The sequence below is a fragment of the Nannobrachium achirus genome (assembly GCF_963921795.1).
Source record: "Nannobrachium achirus genome assembly, chromosome: 13".
In the NCBI taxonomy this organism is placed as follows: domain Eukaryota; kingdom Metazoa; phylum Chordata; class Actinopteri; order Myctophiformes; family Myctophidae; genus Nannobrachium; species Nannobrachium achirus.
In genome coordinates this window covers 18,752,920-18,773,052 of record NC_137833.1, presented here as the reverse complement: position 1 = coordinate 18,773,052, position 20,133 = coordinate 18,752,920, and the positions used below count along the sequence as shown (strand labels likewise).

At 43.0% G+C, this 20,133-nt stretch overlaps 1 protein-coding gene across 4 annotated transcripts in view; it reads left to right on the top strand.

Annotated features, from left to right (window-relative positions):
- Positions 1-20,133, top strand: part of cpeb3 (cytoplasmic polyadenylation element binding protein 3) — a 49,347-nt gene that overhangs the window by 15,335 nt on the left and 13,879 nt on the right. For all 4 annotated transcript variants that reach the window (XM_080740543.1, XM_080740542.1, XM_080740541.1 and 1 more), the window contains 4 exons: positions 3,727-3,783; positions 7,791-7,814; positions 10,365-10,532; positions 12,200-12,289. In XM_080740543.1, the coding sequence (XP_080596669.1) occupies positions 3,727-3,783; positions 7,791-7,814; positions 10,365-10,532; positions 12,200-12,289 (339 nt within the window). The remainder of the gene's footprint in view (positions 1-3,726; positions 3,784-7,790; positions 7,815-10,364; positions 10,533-12,199; positions 12,290-20,133) is intronic.

Sequence of the window (20,133 nt, the reverse complement as noted above, 5' to 3'; positions counted from 1 at the left end):
CACACTAAGGCCAAAATGTCCATACAAGGAGCATTCATGCTGCATGGAAAATTAACCTTACTGTATATGTCACTCCTTAACTCATTTAATGCCACACACATAGATTGACGAGACTCATCAATTAGGCAGCTAGGCCAGCGATGTAGATTGACGAGAAAAGTGCTTAACAGAAAGTACCCCTAGCTGACACTCTTCCCCACCCTGTGACAAAGTTTGGGACTTCTACCATATTTACAAAGCAAAATATTAAATCATTATAAATAAGTCACACCATCACAAAATCTGAATTCTTCACACTGGTCATTTCCCCAAAATACAGTGTATTACAAGCGCTCCAGCTCAAACACAAAGGCGGGGGTCAACACGAGACCAAACGGCTGCTGTCAGGGCCAGGGACGTGCAGAGAATGTTAGAGGGGCAGGGGATGAAATATCTAAAACACAGTCCTTGGCCCCTTACCTTGCTTGGTGTATTACATTTTAAGACGAGGAAAAAAACATCCACAAAGATCCATCCAGTAATCCACACGTGTACCCGTGTATGCATTTGAGCTTTCCCTGCGTAATGCAGCTCCGAGATGAGTTCATCACTTTTCTCCTCCACAATCGGTCCGTTGCGGGACAGCTCCGCCATCAGGAACACTTCTTACCTTTTGTGAACATTATATCCAAAAAGTAAAGGTCCCATACCAGTCTCTCATCGGTTTACTTCTCAAGCGTTGAAGAAAATCGAAGCAGCATGTTGAAATACAGAGTTTAAATCGCTCCTTTTGTCAGCCAGTGCATTATTTTCCCCACTCATTTTCATTGTGTTCATACCACGTGGCCACGAGGCCACCTCTAAAAACATGGGACTGTCTGACAAAATGAGCGATATAAAGTCTTTATTTCAAAACGCTGCTTCGATTTTCTTCCACGCAAGGGAAGTAAACAGATGAAAGACCGACATAGGACCTTTACTTTTTGGATAGGATGTTCACAAAAGGTAAGAAGTGTTCGCGATAATCGCGACGGCGGAGCTTTCCCCCAGGCTCCCGATTCAGCGAGGAACCTCATCTCGGAGCTGCATAGCGGCCAGTGAAACGATTCATCTGCTACACACGACGAAAAAGTTTATAATCCAGTGAACGATGGTGTTTTAGGACCACCAACAGGCGGGTCGCCGACAAGATTGATAATAACTTGTCCTTTAGTGAGTTTTTGCATCAGATTTCCTCTATTTTTAGCACAGAAACACTGTGTTTCACACTGTTTTTCTTCCATGTGCGCGTGCATGCACACACACGATGCGCATGTGTGTGACTGAGCTATGGGCGTGCTGCGTGAGAGTGCGTGTGCGCGCACATTGCGTGCACTGTGCACTCGCCAAACTACCGGAGCAGCAAATATAGTGATTTTCACACTAGACTTTATGTCTTCATAAAAAACCCAGAGAAAGTCATTTTTTATATATTTTTTGTTTTGATTTGACTGACAACAAGTACTTTATACATGTATGATGTCACAGAAGCCAAAAAATAAAAGGTTCAAGAGAGAGAAATGCTTGAAAAAAAAATCTTTTAACTAATATAGCACAATAACCGAACATAGCTGAAACCCATGGTTAACTTCTGGTGAAAGTGGGCGAGTTGCACTTTATTTATGATACTGGGTGAATATTTTTTGGCTTTTCGATAATTCTCAGTAGAGCTAGAAAGACTGGTGAAAATAAAACAATAGCCTATGGTGGCATGGGCTAGAGCAGGCCAGTAAACAATGGCTGGGAAAAAATATGCAATAAACCAGTTTGCTGCAGTTGGGTGTAAACTAGCATTGCCTTTATGGGTCTTGTTTCTTATCAGATTATTCTAGAACACAAATCTTGTGAATAGGGTATAAGGTATAATAGTGCCTTATACCCTTCATAGTTGTCTGTAATGTAATTGTGAAACAAAGCTTTCATTATGGTTGCATTCGTTTAGCCATCTGGATCAAGAATTTACTAAAAGCATACAATAAATATACACCTTGTCCAATAACACACAGTATGTGAGGCAAATTCCCCAGTGTGGTTGGAGAAACCTGACTTGGATGTTAGATGAAAATGGGAGGTGGGTGAGAAAAAGAGAAGTGATTGGTTCTAGCACTTTCCGGTGAGTTGATGAATCCTCCGTTAGCAGCCCACAGGACATGGAACCGATGGTTTCTACAGAGTCAAGCCAGCCTGGCCTGACTGACTGACCCAATAAAATACTCTGTTAACTCATGATGGCCATCTGGGAACTACAGAGGGAGAGACACAGGGTGACACTGAAACATTGTCACGTGCTGCACCTCTGTACGTGTGTGTGTGTGTGTGTGTGTGTGTGTGTGTGTGTGTGTGTGTGTACAGCCTTGCTTGCGTTGCGTCTACCCCTAAGCCCCACTGTTCCCTGGATTATTTCTGGCTGAGAGGAATGAGGAAATCAACATCTGTTGAGCTGTAGAGACCGCTAGTTCCACTGCTGTTTTGTATGAGAGGAGGAGGCCTATGTCCTCTGTCTACTGTAGCCGAGTTTTGAAACTTTTGACATGTCATGTTCATAGTTTGCACCACAGCAGCTAACCACACACACACACACACACACACACACACACACACACACACACACACACACACACACACACACAAAACAGCCGCTCTGTCTCTCACAGTTGACGCTATATATAGGCATACACACAACACAGTGTGGTAAGACATGGTGTCTATCCCAGACACCTGCCCTGGCTGTGACTGTTGAGTAATTACACCGGAGGATGAATTAGCTGATCAAAGCTGTGTCTGGGTGGGTGAACCAAACTTTTGTTAGCTGCCAAGGACTGTTGGGAAATGAATGTGAAATGTATCCCGTTTATATGGATTAGTGGTTTGGTTGCTCAAATGAATGCAAATGTCTAAAATATATATCATTGACTCAGATAGAGTCGCTTAGGTGCCATGTGTTTGTTTAAAAGCCACTTCAGACATTTCTCAAAGCAGGGCCCTCTAAAATGTATAGCTGTCAAGGGTGGCAGATGGCAATATTTTGTCCTGAACAGTGTTGATTTCGTCGACCTAAAACTATGCCGAAAAATGTTAGTCGACTACCTTTTTTCACTGACAAAAACTACATAAAAACTAAGTTATAAATATATTGACAATTTCGTCAACAAATCAACAGATCGGCTATTTTCAGCTTCAAGCCTGACAAAATTCATGTTAGTCGACTAAAACTAGTCGAATTTATTCAAAAGACTAGTGCTAAAACTCAGTCAAAAGCTGCAGTCAAATCAACACTGGTCCTCGACTAGGTAGGATTTTTACATCCTGGATTGCTGGCATAGTTTGTTCTGCTTGTTTGTATGGGTAGGACGGTGGAGACTGGGGCACCAGGAATTACTTTGGTGAAGAAGAGGACAGGCCAGCACCTCCAGGAAGTAAAACAACAGACATGGCTTTGTGATGTGTGCACACATTGTTGCCCTAGAGAGAATGCACACTGTCAAAATCCACACTCCTTTTGTTTATGTATCGGTGTGTTGAGTGTGTTGTGAAAGAAGACTGAATGGATGAATGAAAAGCCATTCATTCATTCATCTTATTCTTAAACATTTCCTGTTAGCTAGCATTTTGTCTGCAATGCCTAAAATGAAATGAGTTCTCTGTCAACAGGTTGTTTTGAGTCTGTTTCCTCCCTTTGCAAATCAACTTAAATTTTCTTTGTTACAGGGCGTATGGGCCTGAACTTTCACCATCCTGGAGCAGATCACATAATGCCATTGAATAGTAAGTTCAGTTTCATTGTAATATCCAATCAAGTTGTATGTTTTGATTGCTTTGCTTTTACAGGTCAAGGTTTCATCTTTCCAACACCCATACCTCTGGAGACATTCTTTGATAAAAGGCTCCGATGCTAATACATAGTGGGCACCAATGCCCACCCTTTGCAAAGCTTCAGATTCCCTGCCAGGTTTTGGCCCCACTGACACCATAAATAACCCTCCGATGCAGACCTCTTAGCAAAGGGAGAACACAGCTGAGCTGACCCTTGAATGGCACTTCTAAAAATACCCCGACCTGTAAGACAAGATTTCTCCACTGTTCCTCTGGCCAGCAGATGACAAACAGCCACAGAGAGCTAGAGAGCGAGTCTGGTGAGGCTAGTTAACCCTAATGTAGGTCTGGGAGACATTGTGTACACACCAAGTCCACAAATGCTGTATGAAGTACCATAAATGCATATGCTTTGGTTAAAAAAACAAAAACAAAGTGTTGACGTGAGTTGCAATAATTAGGCTTAATCCATCACAGAAGAAGTAGTGATGAAAATTGGCAACATACACTAGAGGTTGTATCTATATCAGTAGTAAATCTCAATGAAGGATTGAGGCTATCTGGAACAGATGGTTGATAATCATCACACATCTGCTATGAAGCTCGCGGTCCTCTTTCAGTTATCTTAACTCGCCATGTTTGATCTTCCAATGTCGAGGAGAAGGGGAAATGAGGGAGTAGTGTAGATCCCAACCCTCCTCGTGTATCGTTGGCTGCTGTCTCTGTTTGTTCTTTTCACCGTTTACCTCCAACCACCACCAGAGAGTGTGTCTCAGATTGACGATAAACTATCTCGTCATGGGATCACAGTCAAGCAGGCACAGATCTACCCCCATCTCTGAAGTCTGTCACAGTTGGCTCTCTCAGCTGTAGCTCACGGTGTGTTGGCACAGCAAAGCTTTGATTTCATCATTAAAGGTTCTACACCATGCATTTAAAAAAATAATGTATATAACATTGTTTGTGTCCCAAAAAAACGTTTTTCAAAAGGTTTGAGGCTAAATTACCACTCCTGAATACAGAGCCCCTGTCATTTCTGCCTGGCTTTCAGAGCATTTTCAGCTGCAGTACCACCTTGTCCTGAGTGGGAGGACTGCGCTATTGAGCCAGTTTTGGCCCCACACTCCTCCCCACCTCCTGCTCAGCAGGCCTGCCCACCCCTCCCCAACCCTCTCCCAGCTCCTCCTGCCTCCTTCTCAGGCCTGCCCACCACTCCCCAACCCTCACTCACCACAGCAGTAGGTCCCAATGGGGCTTTTAAGCCGTGACATCATTTTGTAGTCAGACCTCCAAGCAGATTTATTATCAATATCTGTCCCTCGCTATTTCAACAGATCCGAGACAAAAATAACGACTAAAGTATAATTCTACCACTTTCCTTTCAACAACAAAGAGAAGAAAAATTAGTAAATAGTAAAAATAGTAAAAAGATTAACGGGCGCTGGGGCCTTTTGGCCCCAAAAGTTCTCCTCTGCCTACAAAATGATGTCAGACTTAACAGCCCCATAGTGATGTCACAATCGGACCTAAAATCAGACAGCCCGTTCTGAGACCTGCTTACATAGATCTGCCCATAAACTGAGAAGCTCTCCTTAATATTTCACCTTCATCTCGCCCCATTGACTTTGAAGCGCTCAAACTCTGTAGTCGGTGAGCGCTCCATGTTGAGAGGTCTATGTTCTCTGGAGAGATGAGGGTGTAGCAGTAGCCATGTGTTTATGTGGCTGAAGGTGTCCTCTAGGCAGAGTTTGGATTTCTAGGGCAGTAGTAGCCTCCTGTCCTCCTCGTGGTGTGACAGTGCTTTGAAGCCATGCAGAGCAATATACAAACTTACAGTATAATTCCCAGTTATCCGGGAGTTATCACTCTGCTTCTTTCAGCGTGTCTGTCTTGCTGTCTGTCTGTCACTCTCTCACTCTGACGCAGTACAAGTTCAAAGCCTCCCCCTTCGCAGCTCTCGTCTCATTCTGTCCCCCCTTGGCTATGTTTTCTTTTCACCAGGGCATCTGACACTTTCCCAACACACTTGCTTCTCTGTCGTGCCCCGGTTGCTAAGCACCTTTGTCTCAGCTGGCGCGGCGAGACGGCGAGAGGGTAAAGCTGCAGAGCATCAGACTGCCCTGGTTTGGACTGGGGAGCCATATCATCTTAATGAAAACCTAGTGAGAGAGAGAGGAGAGGCTCACAGACAATATCTCCTTCCAGAGAGAGCCAGGGGGTGAGATGCACAATGGTGTTATCACAATGGAGGGCCCATATTGGTTTTGGGAGCAGTCTGTTCTGTGACTCATGACTGTGAGGAGCGAGTGGGTCCTCTGTCCTCTGCATAAAGAACCCCCACAGTTTGTTGGGATTGTGGCCTGTTATGGAACATCTTGCCTCTTTGGTTTGAGGCACAGCAAGACAGCAATTTATCCTTTTCCTTTTTTTTTTGTGAGTGGAGACATTAGGTAAACGTTCAATCCCTTCACAATATGCTACCATCTTTCCTGCAAAGTATAAAGGAGTACTTCGCCCATTTTCAACCATATCTTCATATAATATAACCATCTTCATATGGCAGCCATGTTGTCATTTTGCCGCTGTGTGAATATGGTCTATTGGTGCCCCTAATGCTCATTATAAGATAGCATAATTTGTGGGCTGCTGGTAGTTCAGAAACCTGCCTACCAATGACAACATCAGTGGGGATTCAAAGCTAACGGAAACTACTGCCTTCATCTTCCTGGAAAGTTAGAATGGTGAAATAGAAGCCATTGTTCTTGCATCAATACAAAAATAATGTGAAATCTTGTTTTGAATTACCATGATGATGTAATCGGTAGGCATGTTTTTTAACTGTCCACAGCCAACCTCAGGCAGAAATGGTGGCATCTTATAATAAGCATTAGTGGTGACAAATGAAGATAAGGGTTAAGCGCTCCTTTAAGCAAAGTTATTTTGTTGAACAAACCACTTGCTAATGTAATTGTGTGAAAATCCTAAGTGCTGTACAACTTAAATTGCCAATAAATCACATTTGTTTATTTTACAATAGCTCTAGTCTACAAACATGTTATCAGATAATCTTATCTGCCTTGGTGTACCTTTGCCCCAGATTATGTAAATTGGTATCCACAAATCTAGGAAAACATGGCCTCTCTACTGTTTTCTTCTCCATGCTAGGCCACCATTGCTATACGAATATGTTATTAGTGACTGGTTAAATAAAGTTTAAAAAAAGGAAAGGAAAATAGTCGCCTATTGGCCTATGCGTTATCCCCTCCACTTCCCAGACCCCATAGTTATTTTTTTGTTTGTTTGTTTTAATTATTCTTTTATACAGTACTTGTACCTGACTTGACTCTCATCTTGCTGGAAGTTTCCACTTACTCTTGGCCTGGTATGGCCTCCTGCCCTGAGACTAGCTTTAATGTTTTACCAAGTCCATGCTAATGACTAACCAGCTCTCGCTTAGTCCCCAACTCCCAGGTTGGTGTATCTTTATCGTGCCATTCATGAATATTCACAATGAGATTGGCATGAACATGAGTCATTCTGGGTTCATTAGCCAAGATTATGATCTGCGTTATGGGCGCAGAATCATGCTGATGAATACCTCAAGTTTGGGCCAGTCTAAACCTCATCTCGGGCCTCTTTCCCTAATGCAGCATTTCCTGGGACAGGTGCGGCAGGTTTACCATGGGCAGATGCCAGGCTGTAATAATCTTTCTCCTCCCTTTGCCGACGCTTAGGCGTGGCCCATCTGTGGTTTTGCTGTTGGCCTGGAGATGTTTCTGTTTTAATTTCCAAAAAAGAAAAAACATGTCTCTGTATCTCTCTCCCTCTTGTGCCTTCCCCTACCTCTCTTTCTCTCTCCTCCCTTCTCTCTTTCCATCTCTCTCTCTCTTTTCTTGTCTATCTCCGTCTCTGTCTGTATCCCCCTCTGCTCATCTGTCCCCCACTGTACTGACAAGCAGCCAGGAGCTATGGGCGCAGAAGAGGTAACGTGTGGCATTTTGTCTGGGAGTTATGCTTGCCATATAAATCATGGTTGGGGCATGAGCACAATTAGCTGAGAGTAGCTCTCTCTGCATCTCCTCAATGCCGAGGGGAGCGGCTTTAGTTTGATGTCACTATTTGCTTTCTCATCTGTGCTGTGATTGAGTGAAATCATATTAATTATCCCCCCCCCCCCCCCCCACACACACACACACACACACACACACATGAATCAAAAAAGGGAGAGGGACAATACAATCTGCATAATCTCTTTCTTTTGCTTGATGGTGACAGATGAAAAAATGTAGCTGTACATTTTATTTTCTCTCTATTCTGAGGTATTCCGCTTCCTGCATTGTTGTTTTACTGTCCATCGAAATTTCTGTGACAAGTGCTTGTTAATTCGAATTGGTGAGTTCATTCATGCTCACTTGCCTGCTTGTCTATTGTGCAGATTCTAAATCCTATTGAAAAGGGCCGGATTAGGATATAAAACACGCAATGCAACAATGCGCTGGCGTAGTATTTACGTGCTTTTACCACCATTACTTTCTCGATGCTGCCAAACACAAAATCCAAACCTTTTAAAAAGCTGTGTTGCCAAAAAGAGCAACACAGAGCTGTTCCCAAACAATAATTTGAACATTCCATTGAGGAAGTATGGTGACTCAGAAGTGATTCATGTCCTGAATGGCAAATATGGGAGCTGCACACATAGCTCTTCTCAGATATATTTTTGTTTTAACTGATTCTGTCTTTCTTCAAGCAAGGAGGAAAGGTGTTGTGTGATTTTCTTCTTTTTAACGATGCATTGTTGGTCCTGGGTTAATATGCTTAGTTTTAATATGGTGGGGCTGGCTGAGTGAGCATATAATGGTAGCTTCATCAACTATGATAAAGGGGAAAAAGGAGGTAATTTTCATGTTATGGCTCTACATCATAATTCACCCTTTGTTAGCCTCCTGGTTGGTCCCTGACTGACCAACCAGCAGGCTCTATCTGCCTTGTCCCGCCCTGGTTCCGCCTTTTTTATGTTGAATTAGCTAAAACATAATTTGTGGAGAAATAAAAACATTTAAAAACATGCTGATTCACTATGCTGCCACTGAGCAGCTCCAATTGACTGAAACAAAGTTTGAAATTAGAATTGAGCACACAGAATAACAATATGAAGCAACTGAATTAACATGGCAGTGGATGGAATGTCCCACTGAATGTCCCTCCAAGTCAAAGCAACCAATGGGTGTGGAGAGGGGCAGGACAATGGGCGGGACTTGACAAAGGGTGAATTACACCACTGGCCCTCCGATTTACACCTCTGGCCCACAGCACTGCAATCAAAATCCTGATTTATACTTTGTTGTAAGACGAGGTTATGCAGCAACATAGCCAATCTACAAGCTCTCAGCGCATGAAGGTCAAGATGCGTTAAGAGCTGTTTTTGGTGCAACACCATTGTACGACGGCTTATAAATTAAGCAAAACACTACCCTGGGAAAGCAGTGATACATTGTAGCCTGTGGCAACCTCCAAATAGGAGGCTATGCTCCTACTGTATGGTAGAATAGCATGCAGAAGCTTCCACGGGTGTGGCTTGGTCATTCTCAGTAGGTTGAGAACGCTGTCGTCTTGCCCACTTGCTATTTGACGACCATTCTTCCATTCCTGCCTGTGGCCTACAGGTCAGGAGGTCATCATCATATAGTTTAGCAGTTGCCACATTGTTTGCAATACTGCATTATCATACTGATATCTTCACTGTATGCCTGTTGCAGTTCTAACTTGCAATTTGATATTGTGGTACTCTTATACAGTATAGGCTTCGTTTGGAGCTTTTCTCCTCTATTTATAGTAAAAAGTGAAAAATATACCCTTACGGGGAATTCATCTTTAATTACTTGATATCCCTTTTTCAAGATAAAAGACATAATGTTCCATCAGTCAATACTTGAATATTATATGATCTCCAGTCTTCAAACACTTAACAATGTATGTTTTTTTCCATAATACATTGCTGCAATATCAAAAACATATCCAAGTATGGCATAAGAGCAAAATGTCCACCGGGTGAATATGGTGAATCCCTTGTGGTAACCGCATGACAGAGGCTGTTGCACTAACACCGTAAAAGGTGGTGTAGGATTTGATATGCTAAAACCTCGAGGTAGGGCATACTGTACTTATCTCCCACTGCTGGAAGAATGAGTCGTTCATTATGGTGTTGGTGGTGACCTCCATATCCAACCTCTATATTGTGTAATGTGAAGCCTGATTTATACTTCTTTGTATGATGGTGCCACAAGCCAAGAATAGCCGATACAAGCTCACAAAAAGCTCACAACGCATCGCGATACCCATTGTGAGCTTGTAGATCTGTTATTTAAATTACCTGTGACAATGGCTTTGAGTATTAACTTGTGCTTTTCATACCCTCCTCCTCTTTTGCTCTTTTCCCCTTTGCACATTTTTACTTCTCTCTATCTCTCCCACCCCCCAAACGATCTCCTCCGACCCTCTTGGTCGCCTTCGCCCTCTGTTTTCTCTCTTCCCAGGTCGCTCTTCTCTGTTCCCCTTTGAAGATGGTTTCCTTGACGATGGCCACGGTGACCCTTCCTTGACCCCGGGCCTGAACTCGCCGACCCGCTGTCAGAACGGAGAGAGGATGGAGCGTTACTCCAGGAAGGTGTTTGTTGGAGGCCTGCCCCCTGACATAGATGAAGGTACTGATGGAAATATTAAAATCGTCTATACCAGCCAGTGTTAATTAACTAACTAACAACTATGACGAAAATGTTTTCGTCGACTACCTTTTTCACTGACGAAAACTAAACAGAGACATGTTTTTTTTGGGGGGAAATTAAGCTAAGTATAATTCAGGCATTACGGTAGCATAATGGCCTGCCGAATGTTAGTTGACTAAATCAAATGTAGATTTAGTTGGATAAAATCTTCTGATATTTAGTCAACTAAAATGTGATAAACTAAATTAAATCTTATTCAAATGCCTTTGACTAAAACTACATCAACATTTGTTGTCAAAATCAACACTGATACTTTCAGACATTTACAGTTCATGCTCAGGAACTGCCTAATATAGCTTCAGTCTTTTACTGAGCAGTTGGAAGTTGCCACTTGCAATTTGCTGTTGGCTTGAAAATCTGTTTTTGTTCGGCAAACGACTCATCATGTTGCAGAGTATGAATTGAAGGAACATCCCAGCCCAGTGTGAAATAGTTGAATGTTGTTTTTTAATCGACACCACAGTTACTGAAAAATGTCCACAGAATTGTGTTTAGCATTTTGTAGCAAAGCTAATGGAAGCAATTGAAGGGAATCGACTGTCACTTTCTATGATTGCGCACCGTCGTTACTCATTGTTATTCTTTATGTATATTAGGTGTCCATATCACCCATCAGTGCTGATGTTATTGCTTCACAAATTACCAAGTTGACGCACAAATAATCATGAATTCAATATATTTTTACATCTTTTTATAATAGTCCCTGACACTGCATAGTGCCTACCCCTAGTGTTGTTCCTGGGGAGAGTGTAGACAATCACGACTCCTCCAGAAGAGCGTAACGTGTGCAGAGGAACATGCGATTCCTCCTGTACGAGTAGCAAGTGCAGTGACGGATCGGCCTCCTCTACCAGCATCCCAGCCGCGCCAATTGTGTTTCGATGGAGCGTCCGGCCAAGCCAGAGCAATCGTAGAGAAATGTAACCCCAGTCACCACGGTGGTGGGCAGGAACCTTATCCCTGCACCACTCGTACCCCCCGTTTCTTAGGTCAATTTGGGTTAATTTACTTAATGCGTGATTTCATGGTTTAAAGTGGACTTGCAGGCACACAGTGTGCCAAATCGGAAATCTACCACACATGTTACAGTCATTGTCATAGAAGATGTGGCCATTATTACTTCCACAAAGTGTGAAGCATACCTAATAATATGGAAGGCTTACTCGTTTGCAAACTTAAATGCACAGACTTGCATGTTGTACACACACACACACACACACACACACACACACACACACACACACACACACACACACACACACACACACACACTCACACAAAACATACTGAATCGATGTGTGACACATGCCCGTAGCCAACTGAAATATTCATGAGTTTCCACAGCGCAGTGACCCTGGTCAATATCGGATACGTCTGGCCACGCACCAGCAGCTACCGCTGCAATGGGAACACGGCAACAAATAGAAGCCATGTCTATCTTGGTTCTGACAGCATGCAGCTTGGCTTGGACTGACGGCTGTATTTCTAGATCACTTACTTCACACGCATCTCGCCGTTGAATCACTGCCATGATGAATCCCTACACGACTGTAATCATGTTTTCATTTTGTTCTTGCTTTTTATAGATGAAATTACTAACAGTTTCCGCCGCTACGGTCACCTGGTGGTAGATTGGCCGCACAAAGCAGAGAGCAAGTCCTACTTCCCTCCCAAAGGTAATGAAAGCCACTCTTTTCTATATTTTTGGAGCACATCGTATAATCTGTTCAACCTGATCCAGCAGTAAAAAAAATAACAAAGCCTATAGCAATAGATATCCCTTCTGGTGTTCTTTTTTATTGAGTTTTGCAAAAGGTCATATTACACTGAATCCATGACTCACGCAGGGAAAGCATAAAGGTGTGCTTATTTGAGTAACCCCCTGCAGGCTGGTCACAGAGATACTTGCAACAGATGCGTGCATGCAAGTGCACAAGCACGTACACGCACACACACATGCACACGCACACACACACACTAGGGCATTCACGAATAGTGATTTTTAGTATTTGAATTATTCGACCTCAAAGTATTCGTATAGTCGAATATTCGACAGGACTGGCTAAACTGGCAAATATTAAGTAAGCAAGAGGCGAACATTGTGAAAATAGCCGAACGCGAGGCGTTGTGAGCATGTAGATCTGCTATTTTCACAATATTTATCTGCGGAACCGAGTGCTTGTCAGGGTGGGGGTCCCCAATTCATATATGTTTATTTTGGGGGTCACAGCCTAAAAACGTTTGAGAACCCCTGGTATAGAGCATTAACAAATTCATCCACCAGGGGCATTGACAACTCATTCTTATGACTTCCTATCTAGCCAAGCTTTATAAACTATATATTTGTTAAAGAGAAAACAATAAAAATAAGCGAATATTCGACTCCGGTGAACAACGTCGAATAGTGACTTTGATATTCGAATATTCGAATATTTGGTGAATGCCCTAACACACACACACACACACACACACACACACACACACACACACACACAAACTGTATGTATATACTCTACCACAGCCCACTAAAACCTTTTGAACTTTGACCTGTGGAACAGTGTTTGTTTGAATGAATACCTGAGTGTGAAAGCACATTTCCAGGCCTGACTCCCCCTGGCCTGTGGAGCTGCAATGTGTCATATTAGGGAAGCTATTAAAGACACGCCTGGAAATATCTGACATTCCATAAGCAGATGGTAATACATTGCACACAAAAAAACCTCTGCCAGTTTCTCCCCTACTCTCATTTTTCTATACCGCTCTTATTTCTTCTTTTTCTTTTAGCCCAGGAGGATTATTTTGAATAGGCCTGGCTCCACTAATATCCAAAGCTGCCTGGGAGAGGGAAAAAATGCAGCATCCTTTTAGGGAAATGAATGAGCATGAGGAGACTAGAGGATGGATGCCATGTAGTGAGGAGCAACCGACTTGTGTGGAGATCACGTGGAAAGCATTTCTTGCGCTTGACATCTCACACATGTGATAGTATTTTAATATACTGTAGGTCTTCTAAAAGACCCACCTCATTTCTGTCTAATAAAAAGTGCGATAGTGCAGTGAGAACTCATAACATTAGCTACAGTAGCGCAGTCTTTCCCAAACATTTTGGGTTACAGACCCATGTTATGGGTCGCAAATAAATGCCTTTTTTTATTTTCTACATTTTGTTTTTTATTATTATTTCAAAAGATCTTAAAAAAGGTTTCCCACAAAATGAAAAATATTTCATGAATTAAAAAAAAGATTCAAACATTTAGCAAAAGTATTTCATAAAAAGAAAGAAAGAAAGAAACGGTTTCGGAAGTAGTGAAAATAGGTCTCAGGCTAGAAGGTTTGGGAACCACTGAGCTAGTGAGGGAGCTTGGCCAGGCGCCCTGCGGCAGACTTCTTAGCTCTAACATGGAGAGCTCTTGGGAGAGAGAGAGAGAGGGCACACATCTGCAAGATCATGTGTGTATTTTATCATCGCATCACGTGGGCTGTTATTGGGTGATTTACAGATGTGGGAATCACATCAAGAGGTCATCAACCCCTCCTCATAAAACCTTCTTCCAAGCTTGACCGAATGGAAGATAGTCGTCAGTTTCCATCCTGGTCCATATTAAACTGCCAGTTATGTGTCTCTGTACAAGTATGAAAGTGTTTTGTTTAGTTTAGTTTTTTTTTTTGGTTACGGCATGAGTCACGTTGTGGGCCAGGGCAAAGCCCATTCACTATTGCAGTGGTTCTCAAACTTTTTCATGTCAAGAACCCCTGAATTGACACTTATTAGCCCACGGACCCCCATTTGAAAGTGGGCAAATGGAACCAAATGGCCATTTGTACACTCTCTGTGTTACATACCCATAAGGGTCCATTTGGTTCCTAACTCATTTAGCTGGGTACCCCCTGGAACTCCCTCAAGGACCCCTGGGGGTCCCCGGACCCCACTTTGAGAACCAGTAGTCACCTCACAGGATGGGATTAGGAGATAGAAGAAAGGTGTTATTCTTGTTTTGTAGTTTTAGTCACGTTTAATCACGCACTTATAATTTGATCAATCGTAATTTGCCCTTATGTACACTGTTGTTGGCCGCTTGCCTGCAGGTTTTTATAGTTGACTTGACAACTGTGTATATCTGGGGGGAAAAAGGATTATATTAGACTACTACTAGTCTAATACTAGTCTACAGTATATACTTGACTACTACTAGATGCTTACAAACATACAGTACTGTAATGTGATAACATAAGTACAGTTTCACTGCCTAGTTCCCATATCTGTTTTAGGCTTTATCCTCACAACCTTCTATCCACTCTCTCTCTCTGGCTCAGTGATGTCACCAGCAGATGAGCGCTGGTTGTCATGGAGCTGCCGGCCGCACACACTGGCTCGTATCACCTAGTCCTGGCGTCACCCTCGGCGATCAGTTCAAAATGTTAGGCAGCTATTTCTGTCGGTCCTGTGCGGATGTTGATGGGGGGGGGGGGGGGGTTGTGTTGAGGGGCGGGCGGGCACCAGAGGGATTCAAGCAGGCTGCAGGCTGTTCTAGGCTAATGGGTCAGTGTGTGCTCTCGCCTGAATTACTGTGGAAGTGAGAGATTCGTTCGTACGTCGCCGCACAACCACGTTGCGCGGAAAGCTATACATCAGGCTTACGCTGTGATCGAGAGGAGGTGAGGCAGTGAAAGTGTCTGGTTTACGAGGACCAGACATAGCCCCCCATAGCGATGGCAGTGACCCATTTAGAACGGGTACACATTATTGTGTATCATTATTTTATGCTTTAACTATTGAAAAATAGCAGATATACAAGCTCACAGCGCTGCGAGCTTGTAGATCTGCTATTTTTGAAAAATCTTGAAAATTTGAATTTTGACCAGATTTTATAACTGTCTTTTGAATCCTAAGGTTTTTTGAAAAACCTATGTTTCTATGTCAGCAATCTGGCCAGCCATCGTCAAAGAAAAGGTCCTTTTCACTTAACTGGAGCTCAGTTAGTCTGTTCTTGAGAGACTACTATGTCAGTGGTTCTCAAACCTTTTCATGTGAAGGACCCCCAAAATGATATTTATTTAGCCATGGACCCGCATCTCAAAATATTTAGTTCCATGGACCACCCAGAAGCAAAATTTGAGTTACAAACGTTCGCTTTGAAAATGCATATATTCAAAGATTTGCAGACATTTTCACGACTTTTTCTACACACTCGGTGCCGCGCTGTGAGCTTGTATATCTGCTATTTTTCACTGGTTAAAGCATTCAATAATTCTAGGCCTAAATGGGTTAATTTCTTTCTACTACAACACCTGCCCACGCTGTGGTTTATCCTTCTGCCCTTGTGTGAGGATTATATCCAATGAGTGCGTTCTCCAATTTGAGATGATTAGTGAAGCTTCATTTCGTCCTCCTCATTCGAGCTCCGGCTTTGCTCCAGAAATACTCGGATCATGCCTCAGGGCACCATATTTGTTTTTAGACGTCCGTGACTCCCTACATTCTGACCTCAAGCCCCTTCCCCACTTCTTCATGTAAGCCGCTGTCGGCGGCTATCCTTGTATTTACATTTAGTGGCAGAGTTACAACCCACTGCAGGTTTTCCTTCTCTGCTCTTTGTCTCTGCTCTCTCTTCTTTCACTTTCTCCCAGATCTTCTGCTCTGTAACTATATCCAGGCTTTTTTTGAAAAGGCTTGCATGTGTGAGTGCATGCATGCGCACACAAGGCGTGTGCGTGTGTGTGTGTGTGTTCGTGTGTGTGTGTGTGTGTGTGTGTGTGTGCGTGCGTGCACGCGCGCAGCATATAAGGTCTTTCCACGCCACATTCTACTGGGAGTGTCTGATTTATTTCTTAGAAGTCAGAGCCACTGGGTTGTGTTCAAGGGTCTGTGCCCTCACTTTTGGGTATAAATCTGTAGACACGTTAGTTCTTAAATTTGAGCAGATTAACCTGGATTTAGTTGTCACTATTAAATCCAGAGAGGTATGCACTGCAACTGTTAGTGTAGTGCGGTGCCTGGTTTAGTGATTCACAGTTTTTGTGCAAAACAAATGCTTGCAATGGATTCTGAATCATGACAAACCCCTAGTTAGACCCCTCACATCCTACTTAAAGCAGATCTTTTTCTGGGTATTTTCCTCCTCCATAGAAAGTCGATGGGAGCACAACTTGATTTGGCTGCTGTGGCGACCCCGAAGGTCGTCGGCTCGGGCGCCCTAGCTAAATCATTAGAACAAGCCCTGGGCTACATCTGTGCAAAGTTTGGTGCTTTTAGACCGATTTGCACGAAATGAGGCCCCGCACTATGTGCACTAACACAGTTTATGGAGTCATCAAGGACTGGCTTTCATCTCACAGTTGTTGATGTTTTTGATTAGGTTATAATCACAGGGGAGACATTTTAGGAGTATAACAATAAGTAGTAATATATGTTGCAAAATTGGACTTGCTTTTCACATGTTAGAGGGCACAACAGTGGCAGCACAACAATGGCGTGCCCGTCTGGGCCCATCACACCCCCTAGATTTATGCCAACTACGATTAGCAGCCAATATTGAGCTCCCATCTGTTACTTTTTGTACACTCTTACTGAAAATGTACATAGGATACTTAATTCATTATGAAATGAGTTGCTCTGCTTCAAGTCCACACCAATGTAACTCCGTGCAACATGCCTTTGCAATTAATGGTTGAAAATAGTTGCATGTTGCAAGGAGTTTCATTGCTGTGGACTGTAGTTGTTGTTGTTTTATTGCTATAATGTTAGGGAAAGCTTTGCTGTGATATAGGTCATTCAGTAGATCACTGTCTTTTCAGTGATCCAAAACTGAACTTTTTATGTTTTTGGCCACATTTTGATCAGTCAGTAATTTGGCAAATGAAGCCATTTAGTTTTTGTTGAGATTGCATGTGGCTCTTGAGTGAACCTGTTGTTTCCTTATCACGAGTGAAGCCGCCAGCCGGCGCTCTGGTAGAAGTAATGGGTTGAGCTGCGACGACCCCCATGAGGACAGTCTGCCTATCACTTCTCTATGAACGACATTGTTTTAGGGTGGAAGATGTTGTCAGTTTATGTATTCCTTCCTCCCTGGACGGTGCTGGGAGCTCAGCAGCAGCAAAGCCCCTATAAATCTCAGGCACGAGCCACTGCAGACCTGCGCTCTCCTCCCGTGGCGTAAAGCCTCTGCACTGCGCAAGGTTGCTGGAGAAAGAAGCAGAGGTTCAGAGACACAGAGGAAATGCTAGAGCAGGGGTCTTCAACGTTTTCAGGCCAAGGACCCCTTAGTTGAAAGAGTGATGAAGCAGGGACCCCCACAACCTTTTCATAGATTCCATGTACTGTAGTTTCATCGGTTGACAGCACATCATCAGTGTATTTTGGATTCATGTCAATTTGTGTTTTCAGATATTTAACCATTTGAACCGTCAGTACTTAATAAACTTGACCTTTCACTCTGTACTTAGTCTGCTCTTTTTCCCCTCTAAACCAAACCTCTTTGCTGAAAATGGCCGATCTACAAGCTCACACGAGGCTTGTGAGCTTGTAGATCTGCTATTTTTGGCTAGAGTTCTCAGAATATGGATGTTAGGGTTAGCATCCATGGTTAATATAAAAAAGGAGAAAAACTTTTCTATCACTCAAAGATTTAGAGGACCCCCTGTAGTAACTCTGGGGACCCCCTAGGGGTTCCGGACTCCCTGTTGAAAGCCCCTGTGCTAGAATATCAGCATCCTAGAGGTTCAGTCTTACAGTCAGACTTAATGGACAGATGACTCTAGAAACGAAACTACACGGTACAATCGTCAGTTTTCTGACCGTATATAACCAATGAAAGGGTCCATGGATCAATAGTCATGTAAATGTTTGATGCATTTTAGAGATACAAGCTTGTCATGACATAGGCCATTCAAGGATTGGCCTATTTAGGTAGATGTTTTTCAGGTCATGCACTGTAAAAGCAACTGATCTCGTAATGGAATTACTATTGTTTGTGTGTGTGTGTGTGTGTGTGTGTGTGTGTGTGTGTGTGTGTGTGTGTGTGTGTGTGTGTGTGTGTGTGTGTGTGTGTGTGTGTGTGTGTGTGTGTGTGTGTGTGTGTGTGTGTGTGTGTGTGTGTGTGTGTGTGTGTGGATTATGTAGATTATGTAGGGATGGGCAAAATATCTATATTATATTTTGATATGGGACTTGATATTGTCTGCGATTTTGGCTTCTTGATATTGCATAAGTGTTATTTTCCTGGTTTTAAGTGGTTTACAGTGAAGGGATTATATTATAATAGCACTGCTATTATTTGGTTTTCCCACTTATAGTAGTTATATATTATATAAGCTTTAATGATGACCTATGTGTGAATATAAACAATGTGGTTATATTCGATGTTGTCCATATCGCACAGGACTATTTTGTATGCTTTATTTCAGGTAAATCAGTGTAGAGAGGCAAAAAACCAAGGCCAGCTGGTCTGATTAAAACCCGGGACCTCATGCTCACAAGGAGCATATGGTCTGTGCACCAACTGCACCAGCATATGGTCTGTGCACCCGTTATGAAATCACCTTGAATGTCAGATGGAACCAGCAAATGCAGGTTGATACCTTGACACTGGTGTGTGGCACAGAAATGGCGATTCAGCTCTTGCCTCATTCACTACCAAGAATATTTAACCAAACCACAAACCACTGATACAGTGTATGTACACTTATTAGGGCCGTACTTTACTTTAGAACGTTATATTTTATTTGTATTACCTTTTTTGTATTAGCTATATCTTGCACTGTGTTGGACATTACTTGTAGCACAGTCTGGTGTCAAGCAGACATCCTTTGTTTACTGATCTTCATAATATGTACTATTTAGTACTGTATGTAAATAGGGAAGGTGTGACGGGCTGGATCATATCCTGCAGGTAGGGGGTGATGGCCATGGCCTCCTTCTAGGTCATCACCAGTGTTGGGACGCAGAAATGGAGAGAAGTGGGAGTTTGGAAAAACAGGCGTGCTGCAGCATTCTGGATTAGTTGTAGAGGTTTGAGAGAGTATGCAAGCAAAACAGAGATGAGATATTTGCAGCAATTGAGCCTGGACTTAACTGATGCTTGCCTTAGAGCTGGGCAGGGTCTCTGATCCTCCAGATGTTTTAAAGTGCAATTCTACAGGAGCTGCCAGGTTAGGCTGGAAGGACAGCTGACTGGTGGTATTAAAATGTATGAGCAATGCCATCATTTCAAGTTGATTCATGTCAATTTAACACGCAGGATTTTGCTGTCTTGTAGAAGTTAAGTAAAGGACTAAACTACACCTGCACTTATAGCATTTGAAAATGGTCACAGTCACAAAACATATCAGTCTCTCCCATTCCCTCTGATGCGATTGTGAGACTCCTTCTGTACCTTTCTAACTTCTTGACGTTCCTCTCTTCTTCTTCTTCTCTTCTCCTCCTCTTTCTCTCCCTCCCTCCCTCTCTCCTTTGGCTGCCCTGGGTCATATAACACGTTGTTCCCTTTCTCAGACTGTGTGGCTGGCTCAATTTCTTCATGCC